General features: G+C 41.8%; 1 protein-coding gene and 1 non-coding gene across 5 annotated transcripts in view; one reads left to right on the top strand and one right to left on the bottom strand.

Annotated features, from left to right (window-relative positions):
* LOC126494377 (uncharacterized protein C12orf56 homolog) overlaps nucleotides 1-24,943 on the top strand; it is a 44,739-nt gene extending 19,796 nt beyond the window's left edge. The window contains exons 1-3 of one of the 4 annotated variants that reach the window (XR_007589984.1): nucleotides 9,350-9,442; nucleotides 21,361-21,508; nucleotides 21,685-24,943. Coding sequence is in view for 2 of the 4 variants with exons in the window: in XM_050131709.1 (XP_049987666.1) it covers nucleotides 1,853-1,988; nucleotides 21,685-21,695 (147 nt within the window). In the remaining 2 variants the exon portion in view is untranslated. Of the gene's footprint in view, nucleotides 1-1,852; nucleotides 1,989-9,338; nucleotides 9,443-21,360; nucleotides 21,509-21,684 lie in introns of those variants that run through there. The other 3 variants (XM_050131709.1, XR_007589985.1, XM_050131710.1) reach the window with 3 other exon arrangements.
* Nucleotides 19,670-19,773, bottom strand: LOC126494379 (U6 spliceosomal RNA). Its single transcript, XR_007589986.1, has one exon. It is a non-coding gene; the product is annotated as a U6 spliceosomal RNA (small nuclear RNA).
* Nucleotides 24,944-25,500: the final 557 nt, after the last annotated feature.

The raw sequence follows: 25,500 nt of genomic DNA, 5'->3' as shown, positions 1-25,500 counted from the left end.
TTTTGATAACAGCTTCTAATTCTTTGCGACTAACAGGTCTATTTAGATTGTTCACCTGGTCTTGGTTTAACTTTGGTATATGGTACTTATCTAAAAAAAAGTCCATTTCTTTTGCATTTTCCAGTTTTGTGGCATACAGGCTTTTGTAGTAAGCTCTAATGAATTTCCTCTGTGTCTGTGGTTATGTCCCCCTTCATTTCTGATCTTATTTATTTGTGTGTTCTCTCTCTGTCGTTTAATTAGTTTGGATAGGGGTTTGTCGATCTTGTTGATTTTCTCCAAGAACCAACTTTTTGCTTCATTGATTCTTTGGATTGTTTTCTGTGTTTCTATTTTGTTGATTTCAGCCCTCAGTTTGATTATTTCCAGTCTTCTACTCCTTCTGGGCGCATCTGCTTCTTTTTTTTTCTAGAGCTTTCAGGTGTGCTGTTAAGTCTCCAATGTATGCTTTCTCCGTTTTAAGTGGGCACTTAGTGCTATGAACTTTCCTCTTAGCACTGCTTTCATTGTGTCCCATAGGTTTGAGTATGTTGTCTCTTTATTTTTATTAATTTCAAGGAAGACTTTAATTTCTTTCTTTCTTTTTTTTTTGTTTTTGTTTTTCGAGACAGGGTTTCTCTGTAGATTTGGAGCCTGTCCTGGAACTCCCTTTGTAGACCAGGCTGACCTCGAACTCACAGAGATCCGCCTGCCTCTGCCTCCAGAGTGCTGGGATTAAGGGCGTGCGCCACCACCGCCCGGCCTTTAATTTCTTTCTTAATTTCTTCCTTGACCCAGGTGTGGTTCAGTCGTTGACTGTTCAGTTTCCATGAGTTTGTCGGCTTTCTGGGGGTAGCGTTGTTGTTGCCTTCTAACTTTAATCCGTGGTGATCTGATATTTTTGTATATGTGGAGGTTTCCTTTGTTTCCGAGTATGTGGTCAATTTTTGAGAAGGTTCCATGAGCTGCAGAGAAGAAGGTATATTCTTTCCTATTTGGGTGGAGTGTTCTATAGATGTCTGTTAAGTCCATTTGCTTCATTACCTCCAATAATTCTCTTAGTTCTCTATTAGGTTTCTGTCTGATTGACCTGTCCATTGGTGAGAGAGGTGTGTTGAAGTCTCCTACTACTTGTGTGTGTGGTTTGATGTCTGCCTTGAGTTTTAGTAATATTTCTTTTACGTAAGTGGGTGCTTTTATATTGGGGCATAGATATTCAGGATTGAGACTTCATCCTGATGAATTGTTCCTGTTATGAGTATAAAATGTCCATCTCGATCTCTTCTGACTGAATTTAGTTTGAAGTCAGTTTTGTTAGAAATTAGTATGGCCACGCCTGCTTGTTTCTTAGGCCCGTTTGCTTGAAAAACCTTTTCCCAACCCTTTACTCTGAGGAGATGCCTGTCTTTGTGGTTGAGATGTGTTTCTTGTAAGCAGAAGAATGTTGGATCCTGTTTTTGTATCTGAATTGAGCCCATTAATATTAAGTGATATTAATGACCAGTCATTATTTACTCCGGTTATTCTTATTGTTTTTGGTAGTAGAGTTTGTGTGTCTCCCTTCTTTGAGTTGTGCTGGTGAAGGGTCACTAGATGCCTGAGTTATTGTAGGCAGTGTTGGCAATGTTGGATTACTTGAGTTGTGATTTTCTTTCTATTACTTTCTGTAAGGCTGGATACACACACACACACCTTAAAAACCACAAAGTGGAGGTGCATACACACATACATGAAGTGGAGATACACACAGACAAGTCACGTGATTATAAACAATGAGGTTTATAAAAAAAGGAATGTGATTTAACAAGAACACCATTGCTTTTTATTGTATAAATGGTTTCTTGGCCTCTGTTGCCTGTTGTATTTTTCGTAGGAACTAGAACAATCAGAGAAAGAATTGAGAACAAGAAGAGAAAACGTACCCGAGGCAAAGCTGGAAATCTATGCGGGAATAACGGAAGGTCATGGCAAGTTTGAATTTACATCATGGATAGCAGAAATTAAAGAGTGTAAGCGCTTTAACATACTTAAAGGTAACGCATTGAATGCTTTTCCCGGTGGCTAATCAGCCTCTCTGGATTGATTCCTATTAGTTTGTTCACAGCTAACCTTACTTACAATCCTGACTTTGTTAGTCTTAATCCAATTGTTACCTTTGTCCCAGAGTTCTGACTTGTGTCTTTGATGTTTCAATGTTTCTTTCTCCCCTGAGACTGCTAATGCCTGGACAGGAATAGTGTTTTATTGATTTTTGTTTGCCCACAGTGTAACTTACTAAGTATTCTTTAAAAGCCTAATAACGGACAAACTATCTGGAAGGCAAAAGAAGAAAAAAATATAAATGTGCTTGTCAAAGGACATCTTCCAGGGACAACCTGGGCTCTCAGACGCCACGGGAATTAAATTTTAAAGGGTCAGGCATGGTGATGAACTCCTTTAAGCCCAGAACTCAGGAGATAGGGGCAGGTGGATTCCTACAAGTTTGAGGCCAGCCAGGTCTAGACAGTCAGTTCCAATTCAGCAAAGGCTACATAGTGAGACTTTGTCTATATTGTGAATAATTAGAATAATTAGAATTATCAGTTACAGTAAGTGGACCTTCTTTTTAAACTATACATGAGCATTTTGTAACAATAAGTGATTCTGGATGGATGACCAATCTATAATATAAAAGACTTTGTACACTATAAATTACAGGAAGATGCCTATGTTACACTAATTTAGCTCCTTGAAAAACAGTCTATCTCATGGCAGGTTTCAGGATCCACACAGAAACAGCTCTAAGTTACCAATGCAAACCTTGAATGGCTTCTCTGTAAGCACCTCCACTTTTGTAAAAACCCTTAGCAAGATTCTTACATTTTAGCCAGGTGGTGATGGCACACGTCTTTAATTACAGCACTTGGGAGACAGAGGCAGGAGAATCTCAGTGAGTTTGTGGCCAGCCTTGTCTACAGAGTCAGTTCTAGGACAGCCAGGATTGTCTCATAGAGAAACCCTGTCTCAAAAATCAAAACAAAAAAATCTTAAATTTTATTCTCTCTCTCTCTCTCTCTCTCTCTCTCTCTCTCTCTCTCTCTCTCTGTAGAGGGAAAAGGAGAGGTGTGGGGGACATGTGTGTGCCATGTTACCCGTGTGGAGGAAACAACTCGTGGAAGCCTGTTTCTCCTTTGTCTGTTTCTCCTTCCACAGTGTGATCTGGAGACGAACTGGGCGTACCAGATTTGGGCAGCAGGCACTTTTACTGCTGAGCCATCTCGACAGCCCACTTCTCAACTCTTCTTTCTTTTTGCTTCATTTCTCACTTTTCTCATCTGCAGCACATCAAGTGTGACCTGTCCAATGTGGTGGAGTTTTCTCCAGCCCCCCTCTTTGACTCTTCTCTCACTATGACTTTCATTGCTGCTTCATAGCCCAGCAAGTTCTTCAGTCTGTAACACCATTATGAACTTCTTCCCACCACAATATCAGAGGTCCACAGAGGCACCCAAACAACTCAAGCAAGCTAAAATGCCATCTCAAGAAAAGCATAGCTAGGGGGTAGAGAGATAGCTCAACAATTAAAAGTGTTTTATTGTTGTTTTGTTTTATTGTTTTTTTTTCAAGACAGAATTTCTCTGTGAATAGTCCTGGGTATCCTGGAACCCTCTTTGTAGATCAGGCTGGCCTCCAGCTTACAGAGATCTACCTGCCTCTGCCTTCTGAGTGCTGGGATTAAAGGCGTGCACCACCACTGCCCAATTTTAAAAGTGTTCTTGCAGAGGCCATGAGTTTGGTTTTCAGCACCCAGGTCTGGTGGCTCACAATTGCTTGTAACTCCAGCTCCTGGGGGATCCTAGATCTCTGGCCTCCCCTGGGCCTGTGTGTGTGTGTGTGTGTGTGTGTGTGTGTGTGCTTGGGTACACAATTAAAAATAATAAAAACAAACAATTTTTTAACACAAATATAGCTTTAAGGCTGACAAGATAACTCAGTGGGATACATGGGCCCCTAGAGAACATTCTAGGTCCAAACTAAAAGAGCCCCAAATGATCTTGCCCTTATCATTCCAATTTCATCTTTGCTTTATTGCCTTCCAGGGGGTGCACTCTAGTTGCTCTTTGGACATGGGACTCATGTGTCTACATGGCTCATGTCTTTTCACTTTTTGACTGCACAAAGATCTTCCTTCCTTCTTTCCTTCCTTCATTCCTTTCTTATTCCGTTGGGATCAAACCCTGGCACTTTAGATAGTACCACTGAGCTACATTACCACCATATCAATATCTGAGTTTGTGGACAAGGGCTCACTAACTTGCCTAGGCTGGTTTTCAACTCACTCCATGGCTCTGGCAGGCTTCAAACTTGCAAGTCATCTGCCTTAGCTTCTCTTGTAGTTAAAGTTACAGATTTGTGAGACTATTCGACTACATTAGATACCAGAAGTAATTTATTTACTACAGAGTGTGCCTATTTTGGTTACTGAATTCAGAACCTAGAACAGAGTCTAAGAGATAATGGGGTTTAATTAGCATTGTTATTGGTGTGGGGGTGCTGAGGGTGGAAACCCCTGTGTACTAGACTCCGGTCCAGGTTCTGGATTCTGTAGTAAATAAATTATTTATGGCATCTGCTGTACTCTGACTGTGAGGGCAGACCAGGAAGCAATGTTCTGCTTTCTGAAAGGAGACACCTTAACCAGCATCACGGAACGAATGAGAACTAAATACAAACTGGTTTAACCATTCATTACATTTCCATGCAATCATTCTTGCAGAGATTGAAATTTCAGGATTGTTTTGGCCAAACCAAAGGCTAAATATTGTTATGAGCTACTACTACTGCCGACAATAAATGCTTTGTCATGGCCCTGAAGAAAGAATCGCACAATCTTCCTCTGTGGATTTCAAAGGACCTACCAATTTCCAACTTTCACAAGGAAAACTTCCTGTCTGTACCTCAACGTTGTGGGGAGTATAAATGACAGCCAGCAGCTTCTGCCACTGGAACGCCACAGAGCTGTGCGATCGGGTTGCCATGGTAACCTCCACTCCCACCGTCGGGAGCTGGTTATTTGCTTCCACAACTGCACACTCCCGAGGTCCAGCATGCTTCAGCTCCGCAGACCTCAGCTGGCAAGAAATTAAACGATGTTATTGTTTATCACAATTATTGATAACAATTTATATTTAGAAATAGGAAAGGATATGAAAAATGGATTTTTTATTTTTTTAATGTTTTCTTTATTATTTATTATGTTTTCTGACTGCATGTACACTTGCAGGCCAGAAAAGGACACCAGATCTCATTACAGATGGTTGTGAGCCACCAAGTGGTTGCTGGGAATTGAACTCAGGACCTCTGGAGAAAAATGGATTTTTTAAAGGAGGGTTTTTCAGTCTGTCTAATTGGAACCAGTTCGCCTGTTGTTGGAACATTCTCTTTATTTTGACAGTTCCCTAAGTCGCACTGTCCCTTGTCACATACCTCCTTCGTTTGAGCATATTTGTGTTTCAAGATAAAGAGAACTTCACTGCCCTGAATTTGCCTTCTTGGTTTCATTCTTTAGAAGACACCAAAGAAAGGAATTAATATATGACCATATAGGAGGAGAGGAGACTGTCAAAAGGAAAATGGACCAGCCAAAAAAGTCTCAAAATACTTGATTATTTGAAAAAAAGAAACAAATTTATGATATATAATGAATTATAGTAGTACAACTAATATATTGTATATTTAAGAAATTATACGTAACTTAAGTCATAAAATCTATGAAGACTTCCTTTCTTCTTACCAACTCACTTTGAGACAGGTTTTCACTGGGTAGCCAGGTTGGCCTCACAGTGTCCTTCCAAGGCCATTTCTTGATTGCTGAGATTGTTGACATTCAGAGCTATGCATGGTTATATAACCCTTTCCATCCCTCCTTCCATAATCTTTATAAGTAGATTAGTTTTCTTATTGATGGAGTAAGTTAATCTTATTTGCTGGTTGTATTTTTAGTCCTCCACTAAAACAAAGTTTCTAGCTCTATTTTCAGTCCTAACCTCAATTCCTAAACCTGCCAAGACCTTGGGGGCCTGAACCCAGTGTCAGTGGGCATCAAAGAGCAGAGACCCAGGTGCAGAAATGAGTCATGTGATGAGCATGGAATATCTTGTTCTATTTCTGCTGCTAAGGATTTATAAAGAGTAGGAGTTTGTTTATATAATTATACTATGTATTTATTTTCATAAACAACAGAAATTGAAGCCTGGAGGCTAAAAAAAATAAACAAGGTCCCAGGAGTTCAGTGTCTGATATCAGCGGGCCTACTCCTCAGGGCTTCTATGTATTCTTGAATAGTGGAAGGGACAGAAAGAGAGGCAAACCAGATCCCCTGGGCTGCTTTTATAAGGCCCTCATCTCAGGGCTGGAGAGGGGACTCAGCAGTTAAGAGCACTGGCTGTTCTTCCAGAGGTCCCAAGTTCAATTCTCAGCACCCAAATGGCAGCTCAAAATCTGATGCTGTCGGGGGCTGGAGAGATGGCTCAGCGGTTAAGAGCATTGCCTGCTCTTCCAAAGGTCCTGAGTTCAATTCCCAGCAACCACATGGTGGCTCACAACCATCTGTAATGAGGTCTGGTGCCCTCTTCTGGCCTGTAGGCATACACGTAGAAAGAATATTGTATACATAATAAATAAATAAATAAATAAATAAATAAATAAATAAATATTAAAAAAAAATCTGATGCTGTCTTCTGGTCTTCAGGCATGTATGCAGACAAAGCACCTCTATACATAAAAAATACATCTAAAATAAATAAGGGCACTAATCTCATTCACAAGGCCTTCACCCTCATGACCTCATCACCTCTGAAAGTTCCTACCTCCTAATCTCAAGACATTCTGCATTAGATTTCAATATACAAATTTCTTTTCTTATCCTCCCTCAATTCTGTGTCTGTATGTGTATGTGTGCGTGTGTTTTACCCATGTGAATTTGCAGGTATACATGCCTGTGCCTGTGTATGTAAGGCCAGAGGAAGACATCCAGCATTTTCTCTATCTCTCTCCTCTTTATTTCTGTCTTAATCAGTGTTCTATTGCTGTGGAGAGACAGCATGACCATGGCAACTCTTTTTTTTGTTTGTTTGTTTTTTTGTTTTTTGGTTTTTCGAGACAGGGTTTCTCTGTAGCTTTGGAGCCTGTCCTGGCACTAGCTCTTGTAGACCAGGCTGGCCTAGAACTCACAGAGATCTGCCTGGCTCTGCCTCCCGAGTGCTGGGATTAAAGGCATGCGCCACCACCGCCCAGCCATAGCAACTCTTATAAAGCAAAGAATTTAACTGGGGCTGGTTTAGAGCTCAGAGGTTTAGACCATTATCATCATGATGGGAAGCATGGCAGGGTGCAGGCAGACATGGTGCTGGAGAGGAACAGAGTTCTACAACTGGATCTGGAGACAGCAGGAGGAGAGGTAAACACCGAGCCTTAAAAGCCCACCCCCACCCCCAGCACGCTTTCTCCAATAAGGCCGCACCTACTCCAACAAAGCCACACCTCCTAATTGTGCCATTCTGTCTGAGTCTGTGGGGCCAATTACATTCAAACCACCACAAGGTTCTTCATTTAACCAGATTCACCATTTTGACCAGGTAGGCTGACCAGCGAGCTTCAGGATATGCTTAACTCTACCGCTTCCTCCCCACAAAGCTAGGGTTGCAGGCATGTGCAGGCATGCCAGATTTTTACGTGGGTCCTCATGCTTGCACAGCATAGAGTTTCACCCACTGAGCCATCTTCTTGGCCCTTCCACATATGAAGTTTGAAGGCACACAAGCATTCGGACCACAGCAGAAGATGAAGAGAAAAGCAGATGGCCTTCAGCTTTCCATTGAGAGTCGGAAGAATTGTAGGTTGACATCACCAACTATTGGGTTAGCACAGCTATCCTGGAATCCCTGTACAAGAAGAGATCCCATGAGAAATACGTGGCCCAGCTGGCTAATGGAGATCAGCAGGCAGTGTGGGAGCCAGTCACATGATGACTCAGTGGTTAAGAGCACAGACTGAGGTACTGATTTCAATTCCCAGCAACCACATGGTGGCTCACAACCATCTATAATGAGATCTGGCAGCCTGTTCTGGCCTGCAGGCTTATGCAGACAGGACACTGTATACATTAAAAAAAAAAAAAAGAAGAAGAACACCTGTTTCTCTTGTGGAGACCCTGGGTCCAGTTCTCAGAACTGGCACAACAGCTCAAAATTGTCCATAACTTCAATTTCAGGGGTCTAACACCCCTGTTTGGACTCCTATTACAGCAGGCACACACATGGTGTCATGCATACTCACAGGCAGAACACTCATACACATGAAATAATGTAAATAACTTTTAAAAATGTTTAATAATATGGTTACACTCCTTTAAAAAAATTGACAGTGGTGGTGGTGGTGGTGGTGGTGCCTGCCTTTAATCGCAGCAGGATCTCTGTGAGTTCAAGGCCAGCCTGGTCTACAAGAGCTAGTACCAGGCCAGGCCTTTTCAAAGCTACAGAGAAACCCTGTCTTGAAAAACCAAAAAAAGAAAGAAAGAAAAAGCATTTGAGCAGAACAAAAGTTTGGCCTTCAGTGTGTTCGCTGGTAAATTACCCCTGTCAAATTCATGGGAGGCAATTGTTTCTGACTGACTTTTGCACAAAGGCCCAACAGGATGGAGTAAGCCAGACTAGAATAAACTGGGGCAAATGGCCAATGAAAATGAACTTTGAAATTAGCCAGATTTCTAAAAATAAATAAAAACCTGGAAATTCACAGCAGTCCTTCAAGAAGTGGCCTAGTTTCCCCAAGCCAGCGTAAGAAAGATCTCTTAGCATGATAAGGATAGGAACTTTGAAATCACCGACCTATTTAAAAATATTTCATCATGTGTATTTATTACTTTGTGTACGCGAGTAAAGAAAAACAAGAAAGTATTGCTTTCAATACGAGTTAGATGCCTTCTGACTGATGCGCTACATTTGAACCCAGATTGAAAGCACTGGTATTTGGGCTTCTAGCTGGAGCTTTTTTCACCCAGCCTGCTTGCATAGGAGCTCTGGAGAAAATGTTGATACCCAGACCAATTATATCAGATTCTCTGGAGGTGTAGCCCCAGTGTGTATGTCTCCTAAAGAGCCCTGGGGGTTCTTCATGCAGCTCTGGCTGAGAACAGCTGGGCTAAGCCACACAAATAAAGGGACGGTGGCTGTGGCTAAAAATAACTCCGTTGCTTTTCTGCCTTCCCCTCCTCCACTCTCTTACCAGGCAGGTTGGTGTGGGAGGTCCTTCTGTTTATGTGTTGCTTTTATTGGTTAATGAATAAAGAGACTGCCTTGACCTATTGATAGGACAGAACTTAGGAAAGCAGGGGAAACTGGGTTGAATGCTGGGAGGAAGAAGACAGAGTTGGAGAGATGCCATGGAGCTGCCACCAGAGATAGACATGCTGGAACTTTAACTGGTAAGCCCCTGCCATGTGGCAATACACAGATTAATGAAGATGGGTTAAATTAATATGTAAGCATTAGCCAATAAGAAGCTAGACCTAATGCGCCAAGCAGTGATTTAATTAATTCAGTGGTAGCAAAAGAAACAAAAGCTGCTCCATTTTGAAATGCTGGCTTTCTGGGCCACATTGCCAGTGCAAACTCTAACTCTTTCTCTGGAGGTCTGGCTATGGACCATTTGACTAGGGTTTGTGAGCAGACGCTGCAGCTTGCTTAATGGCAGCATGGACTGGCTGTGTGCCTGAGAATGGAGCAGTGCATGCAGCTCTGAGGCGCGAGCAGCTCCACCATGCTGGACTGGGCAGGGCAAGCAGGAAGTACCATATGTACCCTAGTGATGGCACAGCATTTTAAAAAGTGCTCCTGAACAGTAAAGAATTACAGATATATACCAAAGACAAATTCAGATGGAAAACAACTCTAAATGACTCACAGTGTTGGATAAATGTACATAGGGTTGGGAAAGAAAAGAAAAAGAGTATAAAAATTATAACAAAGTCTTTAAAGTCACATATTACAAACAGTCATAGATTAAAAGAAATAAAGAAAAACAAGCCACATAAAGATGGAAAATTTACATAGAGTCTGGATTATGTATATTATTGTGTTTTCTTTGAATGTTTGACTATAAAGGAGCTAAATACAGAGAGACATTTCATTGTATGGACTGCTAAGTTAAACCAACATAAAGGTATCTTGATTTCAAAATTTGAGTCTAAGGATATGTTGCTTTTGAAAAGTGGTTCTTCTTTTGTTTTCTCAGAAGATGAGAGCCTGTGCATTGCTTCCTAACCAATATGGTCTGATGAAACAAGACCCCCCCTGAAGGGTTGCTGTAAACACTTCCGCAAAGAAAATACCTCACTAATAAACAGCAGGAAAAAGTTTGGATAGAACTATGTCCATATTCCCAAATATTGTTTGTAAATGTTTCTTTATATTTAAAGGGGGATATGCTATAGAGATTTGCAGTGGTATGGTTCTTGGTTTATTGATACAAATTTAAGATCAATTTTGTTATACTGTGTATACCTATTTCTGCTCTTGATTAAGGTATCATGCTTGTGTAGTTCATTTAAAAATGTAATGTTTAATTAAGAAATATAGGTTAATGGATAGTCGTCTATGATAGTCAAGATTGTAGTCATGTTAGTTAGGTTTTCTAGATATATAGAGATATATTTCAATTAGAAAGATTTTCCTTGAATCTTTCAGAGACATTCAGAATATGGTATTTAAAATGTTTTAATAACTTAGGACTTTTCATGGCAATGAGACACATCTGCTCCTGGCAACACCAATTACTTTGATAGGAAGATGGGCATTGAAGAGGCTTCTTATGAAGTTGGTTAGCCATTTGGGAAAGAAATTGCTCTTGCCTGGACTGCTTTATAGTATGCTGCATAAACTGGACATGCAGGATCTGCTGCAGGGGCACATTCTGCTCCTTCAGCCAATAGCCTTTAAGATACCAGCCCACTGGGGCATGGTCTCTTATAGTTTAAAAAGCAGCAGGAACTGTGTGCTCTCTCTCTTGCTTCCAGCTCCCATTCTGGCTGCTAGACTCCCTGTTTCCTGTTTGTGATGACAGGACTGTTGTTTGGGACAGAAGTCTGTAAGTTTTTCCCCTCAAATAAATAACCCTTTTTATTATCCATAATTCTTAACTTGTGTGGGATTGTTTTGTAGCTTCAAGGATGCACAGAGAAATGTCTGCTAAAGTTGCCTAAAGGTGAGATGGTCCTTTGGGGTTCCTACTTTATGAAAGAGTCTGCTAGACATTCTGCAGGACACAGGAGAAAATGACTGGCAAACTGCCACTTATAGGCAGGCAGACCTGTCTTTGAAATTTTCTGCTTTGTGGAAAAGTTTGCTGGATACTATGGGCCTATAGGTTGACAATGGATGCCCCAATGGTACAGAAGAACTTTGGGTGACTGTCCAGGCAGGGAGATGTCTCTATCAATTCTAGAGTTTTGGAAGTTGCTTACAATGTACTTCCTGTTTACATAGGTAATATTATATCCTTCTGTAGTCTTTGATGGAGTTGAAGATAAATAGTTACAGTTATAGTTTTCCTTAGTTATGTTAAAAGATAAAGTAGATAGAAATATTGTAACTGTAATTCTTGCTTGATACCTGTTTTTTAACATTTTATTTCTTATTTTTTTAATATTTATTTATTAAGTATACAGTATTCTGTCTGCATGTGTGCTTGAAAGCCAGAAGAGGGCACCAGACCTCATTATAGATGACTGTGAGCCACCATGTGGTTTCTGGGAATTGAACTCAGGACCTTTGGAAGAACCCTCCTAACCTCTGACCCATCTCTCCAGCCCCCGATACCTGCTTTCCTATATGTAATTTTTACTATGATAAAGTCTTCCTTTTTGTTTAAACAGAAAAGGGGAAATGGTGCGGAAGGTCACTCTGTCTGTGTCTTGCTTTTATTGGTTAATGAATAAAAGAAAATTGGCTTGGACTATAGCATGGGAAGAGAAAGATGGAGTTAGGAGATGCCATGGAGCTGCAGCCAGAGTCAGACATACCAAAACTTTGCTGGTAAGCCACTGCCACATGGCAATACACAGATTAATGGAGATAGGTTAAATTAATATGTAAGAGTTAGCCAATAAGAAGCTAGAGCTAATGGGCCAAGCAGTGATTTAAATAATATGATTTCTGTGTGATTATTTTGGAGCTGAGCATCTGGGAACTAACTAGTGGCCTCCACCAACAGCAGGCTGGATCACCATCTACATGCAGAGATAGGATAGTATTTTAAGATTGGGATTCAGTGGCTGGAGAGATGGCTCAGTGTTTTAAGAGTGACTGCTCTTCCAGAGGTCCTGAGTTCAATTCCCAGCAACCACATCTCTCTCCATCTGTAATGAGATCTGGTGCCTTCTTCTGGCATGCAGGCATGCATACATTCAGGCAGAACTCTGTATACATAATAAATCTTAAAAAAAAAGATTGGGATTCACTGGGCTGGCTTCAAATCCCTGCATGAAAATGACCCTGCCTAGTAGCTGGGACTACTGGCATGTACCACCGCGTCAGGTTGAGCCACCCTCCTACTCACTAATTACACGTGTATTTGAGTGCCTTCCTGACAAGTTGGATGCTTTCTTGCTTTATAACCAGCTCTAAGCATAGTGCCTGGTGCTGAGTACTTGTTCAGTAAATATACGAGGCATGGGGATGTGACTCGGGAGTACAGTGATTGCCTAACATTTGTGAGGACCCCAACACCAGAGAGAAACAAAGTGGCAGGGGGTGGGGGAAGAAAAAAAGAGAAACAGAGAAAGAAAGAAAGTGTGTATTCATATACATACAAACATGTATACATATATGTCACAAGCCAGTTGCCCAGTATCCCCTGATTAGATGGTGGGAACAGAAAGACTTTCTCCTTCTTATACCATCTTCTCCACTTCTCTAACATCACCCAAGACTGCAGTACTTCAGTTCTGATGCTGGCTCTTCAGTGTTAGCATTTAGTTAACCGTTAAGTTCCAGAGCTCAGTTCCATAAATTGCCCTCATGGTGGGTAGATGCCTATGATAAACACCTATTCCCCTGGTTACTTCTGAGTTGGCTGCAAAGCCAAAGCTTCCCAGGACTGACAATTAGAGACTCAGAAAAAGTACTTTATTTTCTGTGGCAGGTTTGTTACAAAAGATTCAATGCAGGAAACAGCAAAGTGGAAGGCATTCACGGGGCACGATGTCAGAGTGTGTGGATATCAGACAGGGTGTGGAAGCTCGGCAATAAACTCCCATCTCTTGCATATCTTCTCTCCTCAGCAGAGTGATGTAGGTCTGCTGACAGTTCCAAGGTGAAAGCTGTCTGGGGCCTCAAATACTAGTCATCTTGATAACCTACAAAGACACAGCTGGGCAGTGGTGGCCCATGCCTTTAATCCCAGTAATTGTGAGGCAGAGGCAAGCAGATCTCCAGGTTCAAAATAGCCTGGTCTATAGAACAAGTTCCAGGGCTACACAGAGAAACCTGTCTCAAAGAAAAAGAAAGAAAGAAAGAAAGGAAGGAAGGAGACTGACAAAAATCAAATATCAACTTTTATTATAACAAACACACACTTATAAATACATATCCACATATGTGTGTATATAGGTGTATATAATACCACTCAGAGAACAAATGATTTTGCCTGATGGAGCAAGGCTATGACTGACTAGAGCAAAGATCAATAAAATACGGACCTCCCTCACCTCTCATCCATCCCAGACATTCAGCTGGGAAGCAAGAAAAAACCTGAAGCTTCAAATCCAACACGCCAGTGAAAAATAATGGAAATATACAATTTTAGCTGGGTGGTGGTAGCTCATGCATTAATCCCAGCACTCAGGAGGCAGAGGCAGGTGGATCTCTGAGTTTGAGGCCAGCCTGGTCCACAGAGTGAGGTCAGCCTGATCTACAGAACAAGTTCCAGTACAGTCAGAGCTATACAGAGAAACCCTGTCTTGAGAGAAAAAGAAAAAATAAAAGAAAGGAAGAAAAAGAAAGATGCAATTTTAGCTGCATAGGAAGTCTGTCCAGAAAGTATGAATGTCTCCCATCCTCCCACCGTGAAGCCAAGAAGAGCTTTTCCCTGAGGCCCAAGGCCAAGTTCCTGAGCAGGAGGAATGCTTAAGGGCGTCTGTTCTGTCCAGACCAGTCCCAAGGTAGACTTTGATTCCAGAGGATCTATGGCTGACATTTTAACGTTTACTAAATAGTAACTTCCAGGACACGACAAAGGAAAGAAAGAGGGAGAAAGGGAGTGCAAGATTTCACAAACAGCAGCAGCAAAGCCTGGAATCACTGATGTGATGATGTATTTGAGAGTTCTTCATTTCAAGCCAGGAATGGTAAGAGGTTGAGGCAGGAGAATACCCAGTTTGGGATAAGCCAAGGCTACACAGTGAGATCTGGTCTCAAAATGTAAAGAAAATGAAAATGAGAAAGGAAGGAAAGAAAGAAGGGAAGGAGGAGGTGAGGGACGGGGAGGGGAGAGGGAGGAGAGGAAGGGGGAGGGGAGAGGAAGGTTGACACACACTTGGTTGGGGATAAATGGCTTAAATAAATAAGTACAACTCCTTATTTAAAGACTATCTCAATTGTATTATAGCTTTCAGAATTAGATATGGAGGGATAGGTATGTTAAATAACCTTCATTTCTAAAACGACTCAGATGCATGGCTGATTTAGTACGTGATAGTCAGTGTAGATGCATGATTGATTTAATATGATAGTGTTTGACATCTCCAAGGTTGATTCTAAACACGTGCACGTACCACTGCAGAGATCCACTAACTAGATTCAAAGCCTGAATCACACAAAGGGATGCCAAGGACACATGAAGAGCACACTGCACCCTGCACAGTCAGGGGCTGCTTTTCTTTCTCCCCATATGTCCATGTGCTTCTCTCATTAAAGGCACGTGCCCGAGTTGGGTCATTTAGCACAAAGCCTTGGAAATAAAAGAAACTAGCCACGAAACAAAGCCTTTATAATTGTTTGCTAATGGACAAAAATATGAAAACCCTTTTTATTATTTATTTATTTTTGTGAGACAGAGTTTTTTTATTTAACAGTCTTGGAACTAGCTCTGTAGACTAGGCTAGCCTTGAACTCACAGAGAACCACCTGCCTCTGCCTCCCAAGAGCTGGGATTAAAGGTGTCTGCTACCACTGCTCATCTCATTTTTACATAAATATCTAGAAATAAGAATTTGGAGTGTACTTTTCAACATGAGCAAGGATGATTCTTTGAGACCTTCATCATAAACTCTGTATTTTTAATATCATGAAATTGAAGCAAGGTTAAGATTTTACAATTTTCTGAATGACTCCAGAAATTCCATTCTCTTGGGTATGGTAGTGCACACCTCTAATCCCAGCGTTCAGGCAGCAGAGGCAGTTGGATCTTTGCAAGTTCAGGATAACCAGGGCTACATGGTGATACCATCTCTCAAAAGACTCAAAGAAGAAAAGGAAAATCAAAAGACCTTTTCATTGAGTCAATTATGTCTTTCCAAAACAATTAAAATTAAAGATATGGATCAATGAAGTCAATCAACCAGGCTACGAGGAGTTGTTTTTCTCTTAATCAATAAAACACTACTGTGTAAAACATGTACTGGCAATGACTTGTTTCCAACTCTTTAAAATCCTTCCAACCTACCCCCTCTGTAACACCACACACACACACACACACACACACACACACACACACACACAATCAAAAGACAAAATGGAGTATTTCTTTCTACTAATAGGATCTCTAGTGTGGTGTGAGTGTGGCTGGCATTGTTTTTTTACCAGGGTATAGGGTATCATGTAACCTGAAACATCATACTGCATCCCTTGCATTTCTGTGACCTTGCCCACTTGCAGCTATCTAAGGCCTTTGCTAAGACAGGAATAGCCATCTCTTGGCTCCATTGCCATATGCCCTACCACTTTGCCACCTGTATCTCTGCCCTGAGCTCCGATTAGATTCCCAAAGGCAGCTCCATCAGTATTCTCAACATGACACCCTACAGTAACCAGTGAAAGAAAGATTCCAACAGCAAAGGACAGAATAAGAGCGATCTGCACAAACCTCCAGTGATAGCCATTACAGTGAAGACTCCAGGTGGGCTAAAGAATAAATGGAAAACACAGATGCTGCTGATTCCAGGTCAGACAGGCTGGGGCAGCACAAAGACCCTGGTAAGTTTAAGTCTGCACCTAGGTGGTTCCTACCTATGAGAAAAGCAGTTTGACATAAGGAGATGCCTAAGCATAGGGCTGGTTTGAATCTGTGTGTTTCCCAACAGAGTGTATTCTCTTCCTCTGAACTGGGTCCACATTTGCAGGGAAAGATAAAGGCAGGCCCATCCCATGCATGAAGCTGAAAAGAGAGTGTTTCAACCTTTCCTGGTCCTCTTTTGGGGACTTCATGTTAGGCCGTGGCAAATCCATTGTTATGAATTCTTCCTGGGTTCCGTTATGCCTCAAGCCCTTCCCCTAGCTGTGGTTCTCATCACTGGGCTGGCACACCATCTGTTGAAAGCAATCATAACACACATTCTGGGTTGCTATTAAGCTCTCAGTGCAGAGTGAAGTGGGCGGGTGTGCTCCTCAGGCTCATGAAATTTACAAGTCAAATTAGAAAAACAGATTATCAATAATAACACTACTGATAAATAATCTCGAGGGAACTGCTATGGAAAAGAAACGCCAGCCCATCTGAAGTAATCACCATGGAGACCAGGGGTTCCAGAAGGGCATTTGTGAGGAAATGACCCCGAAGCAGAAAGCTATAGATGAGGAGTTAAGCCGATCAAATGAGGTGGGGAAAGAGGTAGCAAAGGGTGGCACAGGGAACTGAGAGGAAAGCCTGAGGACCCTATTAGTGCAGAGACTATTTGGCGTGTGTGTGTGTGTGTGTGTGTGTGTGTGTGTGTGTGTGTGTGTGTGTGAAGATTTGGGCTACAGGGTAGTAAAATGAGAAATCACTGAAGGGTCGTAGATAACAAAAGTGGGCTTGCACTTTAAACACACCCACACCACTACTCCCTCTCCAGGTGCCACGCGTTGGTGAAGGAGTAGAAATGGGGGAAAGGCAGGAAGCTGCTGCCTGTGGTCCAGGTAAAGGGCCCAGGGGACTGGGCATACGGCATGAGCAGTGTGCTCAACAGTGCCAAGCTGAGTGCTGCAGCGACAGGCTTAGCAAGATGGACTCAGTCTCCACCTCGGTGTAGCTTGTGAGGACGGACAGTGAAACAGCGTTCCTGACAGGGATACATGCGATGAAACTACAGTTCTCTGAGCAGATGAGCAGAAGTTCTAAAATACCTACGGTACTCTGTAGTCTCCTGGGCCTTTTCAGATAAACCCTGCCCCTTGAATCCCAGGTTAGAGGCTTAGGGATTGTACCACAGTGCTAACTAGGCCCTTGCCTAGATTTCAGAGTATATCTGTGGGGACTTCTTTGATAAAAGAAATGGACACCCATTTATGTAGGACTCAGCCAGCCACGATAAGCTTAATAGAAACAGACCATCCAAAGGACGTTCTTAACTTCCAACCATTATCACTTGCCAGTGTAGGACTTGGCCATCAATAAGTTTAATGGAGGCCTAAGTCTCAGTAGTTTATCCTGAAACAACACTTGGTTGCAGGAAGGACCATAAACTGAAAGCACCACCCAAGAACAGACCATCCGAAGGAAATTCCTCACATTCTAACCATTGAAGATAGGACCACCTGCCAGAACACACCAGGACACTCCTATACAAATGTCAGCCAATCAGGGGTTCTGAACCTTAGAAATCCCTCACCCCTACCTTTACTACTATAAAAACCCAACTCTAACGGAGCTCGGGCTCTCTGATTATTCCAATCACAGAGAGACCAAGTTTGCAAACTTGTTTAAAATAAAGTCTCTTTGCTTTTACATACATCTCCTTGTGGGTTTTTTTGGGGGACTTGGCGGATCTGGACATAACAGTTCCACAGTTCCAGTCTGGGTCTTGGTTCTCTCGTTTGCAGCCTTGGGTCTAAACTAGAGCCTCCTGGAAGCTCAAGAGTGCCAATTAGGAAAGCCTGTGATATCTAGAGATCCAACCAGACTAGCCCCCAGCAAATCACCCGACCAGTGGGGACTCCCAGCATCCTCAGCACCGGATCAACGGGTGTGGGAGGAGGTTGTCCCCATCATCCCAGCACCCGTTACAACCACAGGGTCAGGGGCTCCTCGCCAAACTCCTATCCTCTCTTCATGAGACTTAACCTCCTTACCTACCCCTCATGAGAATCTGCTGAGTCCTGCTGGCTCCAATACAAAGACAGTTATGATGGGAGAGACACTTTCACTAAAAGCCTTTCATTTCCAGCTTCTGGGAAACAGAATTATATGTCTGGTCTGCTAAAGGATTTCCCCCCTGGTGAAACTATTTTAATACTTTTGTTAAGTAGAGGCCCTCTCTCTTTCCATGTTTTGTTGTTCTTCGTGTGTATGGGTATATTGCTTGTGTGTATGTCTGTGCACCACATGTGTATGGGTATATTGTTTGTGTTTATGTCTGTGCACCACATGTGTGTTTCGTGCTTGAGGAGGCCAGAAGAGGACAATGGATCCCCTGGAATTATACTAACAGTTGCCAGCTGCCATGTGGGTGCTAGGAAGCAAACCTGGATCCTCTTGAAGAGCAGCAAGTGCTCCTCCTCCTCTTCTTCTTCTTCCTCTTCTCTTCTTTCTTTCTTTCTTTCTTTCTTTCTTTCTTTCTTTCTTTCTTCTTCTTCCTCTTCCTCTTGCTCCTCCTCTTATTTTTTTAATTTTTTAGATGTATTTCTTTTATTTTATGTGTATGACTATTTTACTGTGAATCATGTGTGTCCTGGAAGGCAGCAGATCTCACTATAGATGGCTGTAAGCCACCATGTGGTTGCTGGAACCTCTGGAAGAGCAGCCAGTGCTCCTAACCTCTGAGCCATCTCTCTAATCCTGCCTCCCATCTCTATTCTTAAAGAAAGAACAACCTTTCTTTTGGAGCTGGCTTCCTACAGTGGTTTGTCTTAGGATTTCTATTGCTGGGAAGACACCATGACCATGGTAATGCTTACAAGAAAAACATTTAATTAAGGTGGCTTACAGCTCAGAGGTTCAGTTCATTATTATTGTGGTGGGAAGCATGGGAGCACTCAGGCAGACATGGTTCTGGTATATAGACTAATCTGGTCTTGAACTCACAGAGAGCCACCTGCCTCTGCTGTCAGGTGCTGGGATTAGAGGTTTATGTCACCTTGCTCTGCTGAGATTAAACAACATTAAAAAAAAAACATGTTGTCAGACTCTCACGTCATAATTTCTGATTTAAGACTTAATTGATGGAGGCCTAACCACTTAGAATGCTCTGTGTGTGTGTGTTGCTTTATTTTAAATTTTCTCAGGTTGTCAAATGTGATGGTACAGACATTTAATTCTAGTATTCAGGAAGCTGAAGTAGGAAAATTGCAAGTTTGAGACCAGCTGGGATGTACTTAGTGAGACTGTCTTTGAAAAAAACCATGGGGGTGTCAGAGGGAGGGGAGAGAAGGAAAAGAGGTGGAACAAAACCAGCATGCTCACCCAGAGGAAGTGGTACACACCTTTAAAACTAGAAATGAATATCCACTTTTTTAAATTAAATAATATGGAATGTTTCAAGAACTTGCATGTCATCTTTGTGTAGGGACCATACTAATCTCAGTATCATTCCAGTTTTAGTATATGTGCTGCTGAAGGGAGCGCATGAACACAGACATTTTTCGAGACAAGATTTCTCTGTGTAGCCCTGTCCTGGAACTAGCTCTGTAGATCAGAGCCGGCTCCAAACTCACAGAGATCTGCCTACCTCTGCCTCTCAAGTGTAGGGACTAAAGACATGTGCCACCACCACTCAGCATGAATACCTACTTTTTTTTTAAAGATATTTATTTATGTATTATGTATATATTGTTCTGCCTGCATGCCAGAAGAGTGCACCAGATTGTATTACAGATGGTTGTGAGCCACCATGTGATTGCTGGGAATTGAACTCAGAGCCTTTGGAAGAGCAATTAGTGCTTTTAACCTCTGAGCCATCTCTCCAACCCAGTGAAATCTCACTATGTAGCCTAGGTTGACCCTAAAGTCCCTGTGTAGCCCAGGCTATTCTTAGCCCCTCTGTAGTACTGGAATTACATCTGTAGGCGTGCACCACCTACTTAATTACTATCTATTCATGTGTTTAAATATTTATTTAGAGACAGGGTCTCACTTTGTTGCTCTGGTTGACCTAGAAATCACTGAGGACCAGGCTGGCCTAGAACTCATATAGATCTGTCTGCCTCTGCCTGCCAAGTTCTGCAATTGAATGTATACAACACCACACCTACTAGCATTGATTTCTGGTAGTCTGGCAGGTTTACGTCAAATAAAGATGATCTGGTATATTTACTGTCGACCTCTTCCTTTACATTTATAACCTATATAACCCTCTATAGCCCATACAACTGGTGAATTGGGTCCAAGACCAAGTAGTAGTGGGATTTTTTTTCCTGGTGTGAAAACATTACCTAGCTCTTGACCAGTGGTAGCATATCCAGTGGAAGACAGAGTTACTTGATTTAGCCATATCAGTGAAGGAGCCAAGAGAATTGTCACCACCAAATAGGAGTTTCTGTTTTTACTTATGTCTGAAAAAAAAATTTCAGTGGTGGGAATATTAACAGGAGAAGGATTCAGTAAAGAGCACGTAGTAATGGGTTTGATGATGTCAGTGAGTTTGATGATGTCAGTCAGTAGGTTTGGTGATGTCAGTAGGTTTGGTGATGTCTGTGCGTTTGGTGATGTTATTGACTTCATGACTCATCCCAAAGATCAGCTTGGACATTATGTAGAGAACAAAGAAATGAGCTGTTTTTTTCCTAGATAAGAACTGTCTGTCCGCACAAGACCAAGATCTTCTCAGGCCTAATACCTGATGGCTGCACAGTGTTACAAAGATTATTCCTAAATTAATACAAACTTTGGATTACTTTGTCAAGGACTCTGGGGGGTTGTATTTGAAGTCATTTTGTATTGACCTATTACTCACTTTTTGGCTTCAGGCCAATGCTGTGGTAAACTAACGGCAATTCAAATGCGATTTTGATACAGTTCCTAAGCGTGACTTCCGGCACTCTAGAAGCAAAAGCACTCTGTCACTCGCAAGATATGCTGGCTCAGGTGGAATTGCTTAATTGGTAGCCTAAGATGTGTTTACAGAATTAGATACGCACGACATTTTGCTTTCCCAAGTCACCACAGAGTGGTTTGACCTTAACTAGCTCACAAACTGAATCTCGGTTTTTGCAGACAAAAGATTAATTACCATCTACCATTAAAGGTAGTGGTGTATGAAGATGACATATTGCTTCTCTGAGACCTGAGGCAGCTGTAATCTGTTAACTGTCAACTTGATGGGATCTGGAACCACTTGGGAGCTGAACCTCCAGGCACACATGTAAGGGATTATTTGGAGTCTTGGGCATGCTTTGATGAATATGTTGCTCACATTAACGGTGGTAGGAAGACCTATACTAGAAGTGGGTAGCACCGTTCCCTTACTTGGGTTCCAGACATAAAAAGGAAAAAGGCCCTGAGTATACTCATACCATCCTTCTCTGTTTCCTTGTGCAGATGCAATGTGACCAAGAGCCTATGACTTCCCTACGATGATGGACATGTGACAGTGACACAGAATAAGCCCTTCCTTCCTAAATTGTTTATCCCAGGGGGTAACAGCAACAGAGAAAAAAAAAAACAAAGACAACAAGTTATCAAATTTTGTTCTTTCACAACCCACCTGTCTGGGTCACTGCAGAAAAGATGGAATCATATCTATAAAGCATCCGACAGTTTCCAAGAGAGATAGGTATTTAACAATGCCATATTTCCTCCCTACCCTTACTCCTGCTGTCTCGTACACTCCTGAAAATATTTCTAGAGGTGAACCCATGGGAAGATGCTTGAAGAAGCTTCACTCCATCTCAGCAATGTGCTACCCTCTCAAAGACAGTGCAAAGTGAACATTCACACAATTTTGAGTTCAGATTTTGTTCATCCCACACCAAACTCTTCTCCTTGGTGTAATTATGAAGTGTGATAGCCTTCTGACATCACCTTGTTTCCTCTGCCTAATACTTTCTTAAGACAATGGATTGAAGATCTATGCCCATGCTGCTAAAATTCATATGCTGGCCCTTAAGCCTTGGTGTGACAGAGCTAAAAAAGGAACCCTTGAGAAGTGGTTAGTTTGTGAGTGCAGAGCCTTATCAACGACATCAATGCTACCTCTATTTCCACCAAAACACAACACAGAGACAATTACAATCTGTGTACTAGGAAGCCCTCAGTTAACACTGAAACTTCCAGCACCTTCATCCTGACTGTTCAGGTTCCAGCACTCTAAGAATTAAATGCGTCCTGTCTAAACCACTCTGTCCATACTGGTTTGTTATAATAACCTGAACAGGCACTAGGTTAAAGATGCCTTGGTAAGTGGAAGACTTGTATGACAAGAACTTTAAATCTTTGAAGAAAGAAATTGAAGAAAACACCAGAAAGTGAAAAGACCTCTCATGCTCTTGGGTAGGCAGAATTAATATAGTAAAAAATGGCAATCTACGGATTCTGTTGGACTAGAAGTCCAAACATCAGGGAGGAGTTGCTCCAGACACCACTCACAGCTGCAACTGATGCAAAAGAAGAAGATTTTTATTCTGTCATGACAGGGTCTTTCAGGTTCGGGATATGAAGGACATCGATAGCTGTTACAGTCCATCTTTTAAAGCGAACAGCCACAGACACAAGGGGGAAACCTGTAGGTTGTTTTCCATCTTATTGGATTGGCTTATTCAAAGGGTTACTAGCAGTGATTGGTCTATTCCAGAGCAGGAGGATAGCTGCATGGTCAGGTGATAAGGGAGAGCGTCTGTGGTCCATCCTGACCTTGGTCCAGTGACTAAATCAATACATCAGGAACTGAGTCAACATCTGTGGGTTGTCTTTGCCTCAATTCCCAGAATGGAGTTATGTTTGAGATTATTCACAAGGACACAGGTCGATAAGCAGTCCAGAATGTGCGTGTGTGTGGGCGACTGTCCCTTTTCCAAGATAGAGTGAGTGTAAGGTTTTAGAAAAATGTCTTAGGTTGGTTGAGGGGGGCTTACAAATGCATTTAGAGTCTTTCAATTCAACACAATGCCCAGCAAAATTCTTCAAAGACCTCGAAAGGATGGTACTCAACTTCATTTGGGAAAGCAAAAAACCCAGGATAGCCAAAATAATCCTGTACAATTAAATAACTTCTGGAGCATCACAATCCCTGAATTCAAACTCTACTACAGAGCTACAGTACTGAAAACAGCTTGGTACTGGCATAAGAACAGATAGGAGGAACAATGGAACCAAATAGAAGACCCAGATATCAATTCATACATTGACAAACACCTGATTTTGACAAAGAAGCAAAAAATATCAAATGGAAAAAAGAAAGCATATTTAACAAGTGGTGGGGCTGGAGAGATGGCTCAGTGGTTAAGAGCACTGGCTGCTCTTCCAGAGGTCCTGAGTTCAATTCCCAGCAACCATATAATGACTCACAACCTTCTGTAATGAGATCTCACACCCTCCTCTGGCGTGCAGGCATTTATGGAGGCAGAATGTTGTATACATAATAAATAAATAAATCTTAAAAAAAGGATTTGATTATCTTTAAAAAAACAAGTGGTGCTGGCATAACTGGCTATCAACATGTAGAAAAATGAAAATAGACCCATATCTATCACCATGCACAAAACTCAAGTCCAAATGGATCAAAGACCTCAACATGAAGCCAGCCACACTGAACCTTATAGAAGAGAAAGTGGGAAATACACTTGAACACATTGGCACAGGAGACAACTTCCTAAATATAACCCCAGCAGCACAGACACTGAGAGAAACAAGTAATAAATGGGACCCCCTGAAACTGAAAATCTTCTGTAAGCAAAGGACATGGTCAACAAGAGCAAGAGACAGCCTACAGAATGGGAAAAGATCTTCTCCAGCCCCATATCAGACAGAGGTCTGATCTCCAAAATATACAAAGAACTCAAGAAATTAGTCACCAAAAGATCACATAATCCAGTTTAAAAAAATGAAGTACAGACCTAAACAGAAAACTCTCAACAGAGGAATCTAAAATGGTTGAAAGACACTTAAGGAAATGTTCAGCATCCTTAGCCATCAGAGAAATGCAAATAAAAACAACTCTGAGATTCTATCTTACACCTGTAAGAATGGCCAAGATCAAAAACACTGATAACAACTTATGCTGGAGAGGTTGTGGGGAAAAGGGAACACTTCTGCATTGCTGGTGGGAATGCAAGCTGGTACAACCCCTTTGGATGTTAGTGTGGCGATTTCTCAGAAAATTAGGAAACAACTTTCCTCAAGACCGAGTAATACCACTTTTGGGTATATATCCAAAGGAAGCTCAATCGTGCCACAAGGACATGTGCTCAGCTATGTTCATAGTAGCTTTGTCATAGCCAGAACCTGGAAACAACCTAAATGCCCCTCAATTGAAGAATGGATAAGAAAAATGTGGTACATTCATACAACGGAGTACTACACAACAGAAAAATAACGACAGCTTGAATTTTGCAGGAAAATGGATGGAACTAGGAAACATTTTGAGTGAGGTAACCCAGACCCAGAAAGACAGTTATCACATGTACTCACTCATAGGTGGTTTTTAAACATAAAGCAAAGAAAACCAGCCTACAAACCATAATCCCAGAGAACTTAGACAACAATGCGGACACTAAGAGAGACTTACATAGATCTAATCTACATGAGAAGTAGAAAGTAGAAAAAGACAAGATCTCCTGAGTAAACTGGGAGCATGGGGACCTTGGGGGAGGGTTGAAGGGGGAAGGGGAGAGGCAGAAAGGGGAGCAGAGAAAATGCAGAGCTCAATAAACATCAATAAAAAAATTGAAAAAAATGTAGAAAAAAGCCTCAGGAGAAAGTTACTTTCAAGAGTATAGGTTAGCGTGAAATTGGCTTTTTCTGTCTTACCTATTCAGATTGTCCAGTTAGGTCTTGAACTTCTGCTCTGACTTAACTTCACTAGTGGCAGAGACTGCAGTTCTGTACCATCAGGCCTGGCAACTGTAGCTACTTTAAAATGTACTCTTCTTTCTTTGGTTTCTAAAGAATTTTTATATGGCTGTAGCAAACACAGCATCCAGGGTGGAGAGATGGCTCGGTGGTTGAGTGCATCCTTTCGGGTACACACATCAGATGGCACACAACTGCCTATAACTCTAACTCCAGGAGATCCCTTGATCTTTTAGTTTCCATAGGAACCTGCATTCATGCACATATTTACACACGTATGCACACACACTCACACACACACAGATGCCTTGGTAAATATTCACTATTCATTGTATGAAGCTACTAGAT

This window comes from Alexandromys fortis, unplaced genomic scaffold (assembly GCF_014885135.2).
Source record: "Alexandromys fortis isolate MF-2015 unplaced genomic scaffold, M_Fortis_MF-2015_v1.1 scaffold_376, whole genome shotgun sequence".
In the NCBI taxonomy this organism is placed as follows: domain Eukaryota; kingdom Metazoa; phylum Chordata; class Mammalia; order Rodentia; family Cricetidae; genus Alexandromys; species Alexandromys fortis.
The sequence above is the reverse complement of the archived record's forward strand: the minus strand, read 5'-3'. Positions and strand labels throughout refer to the sequence as shown.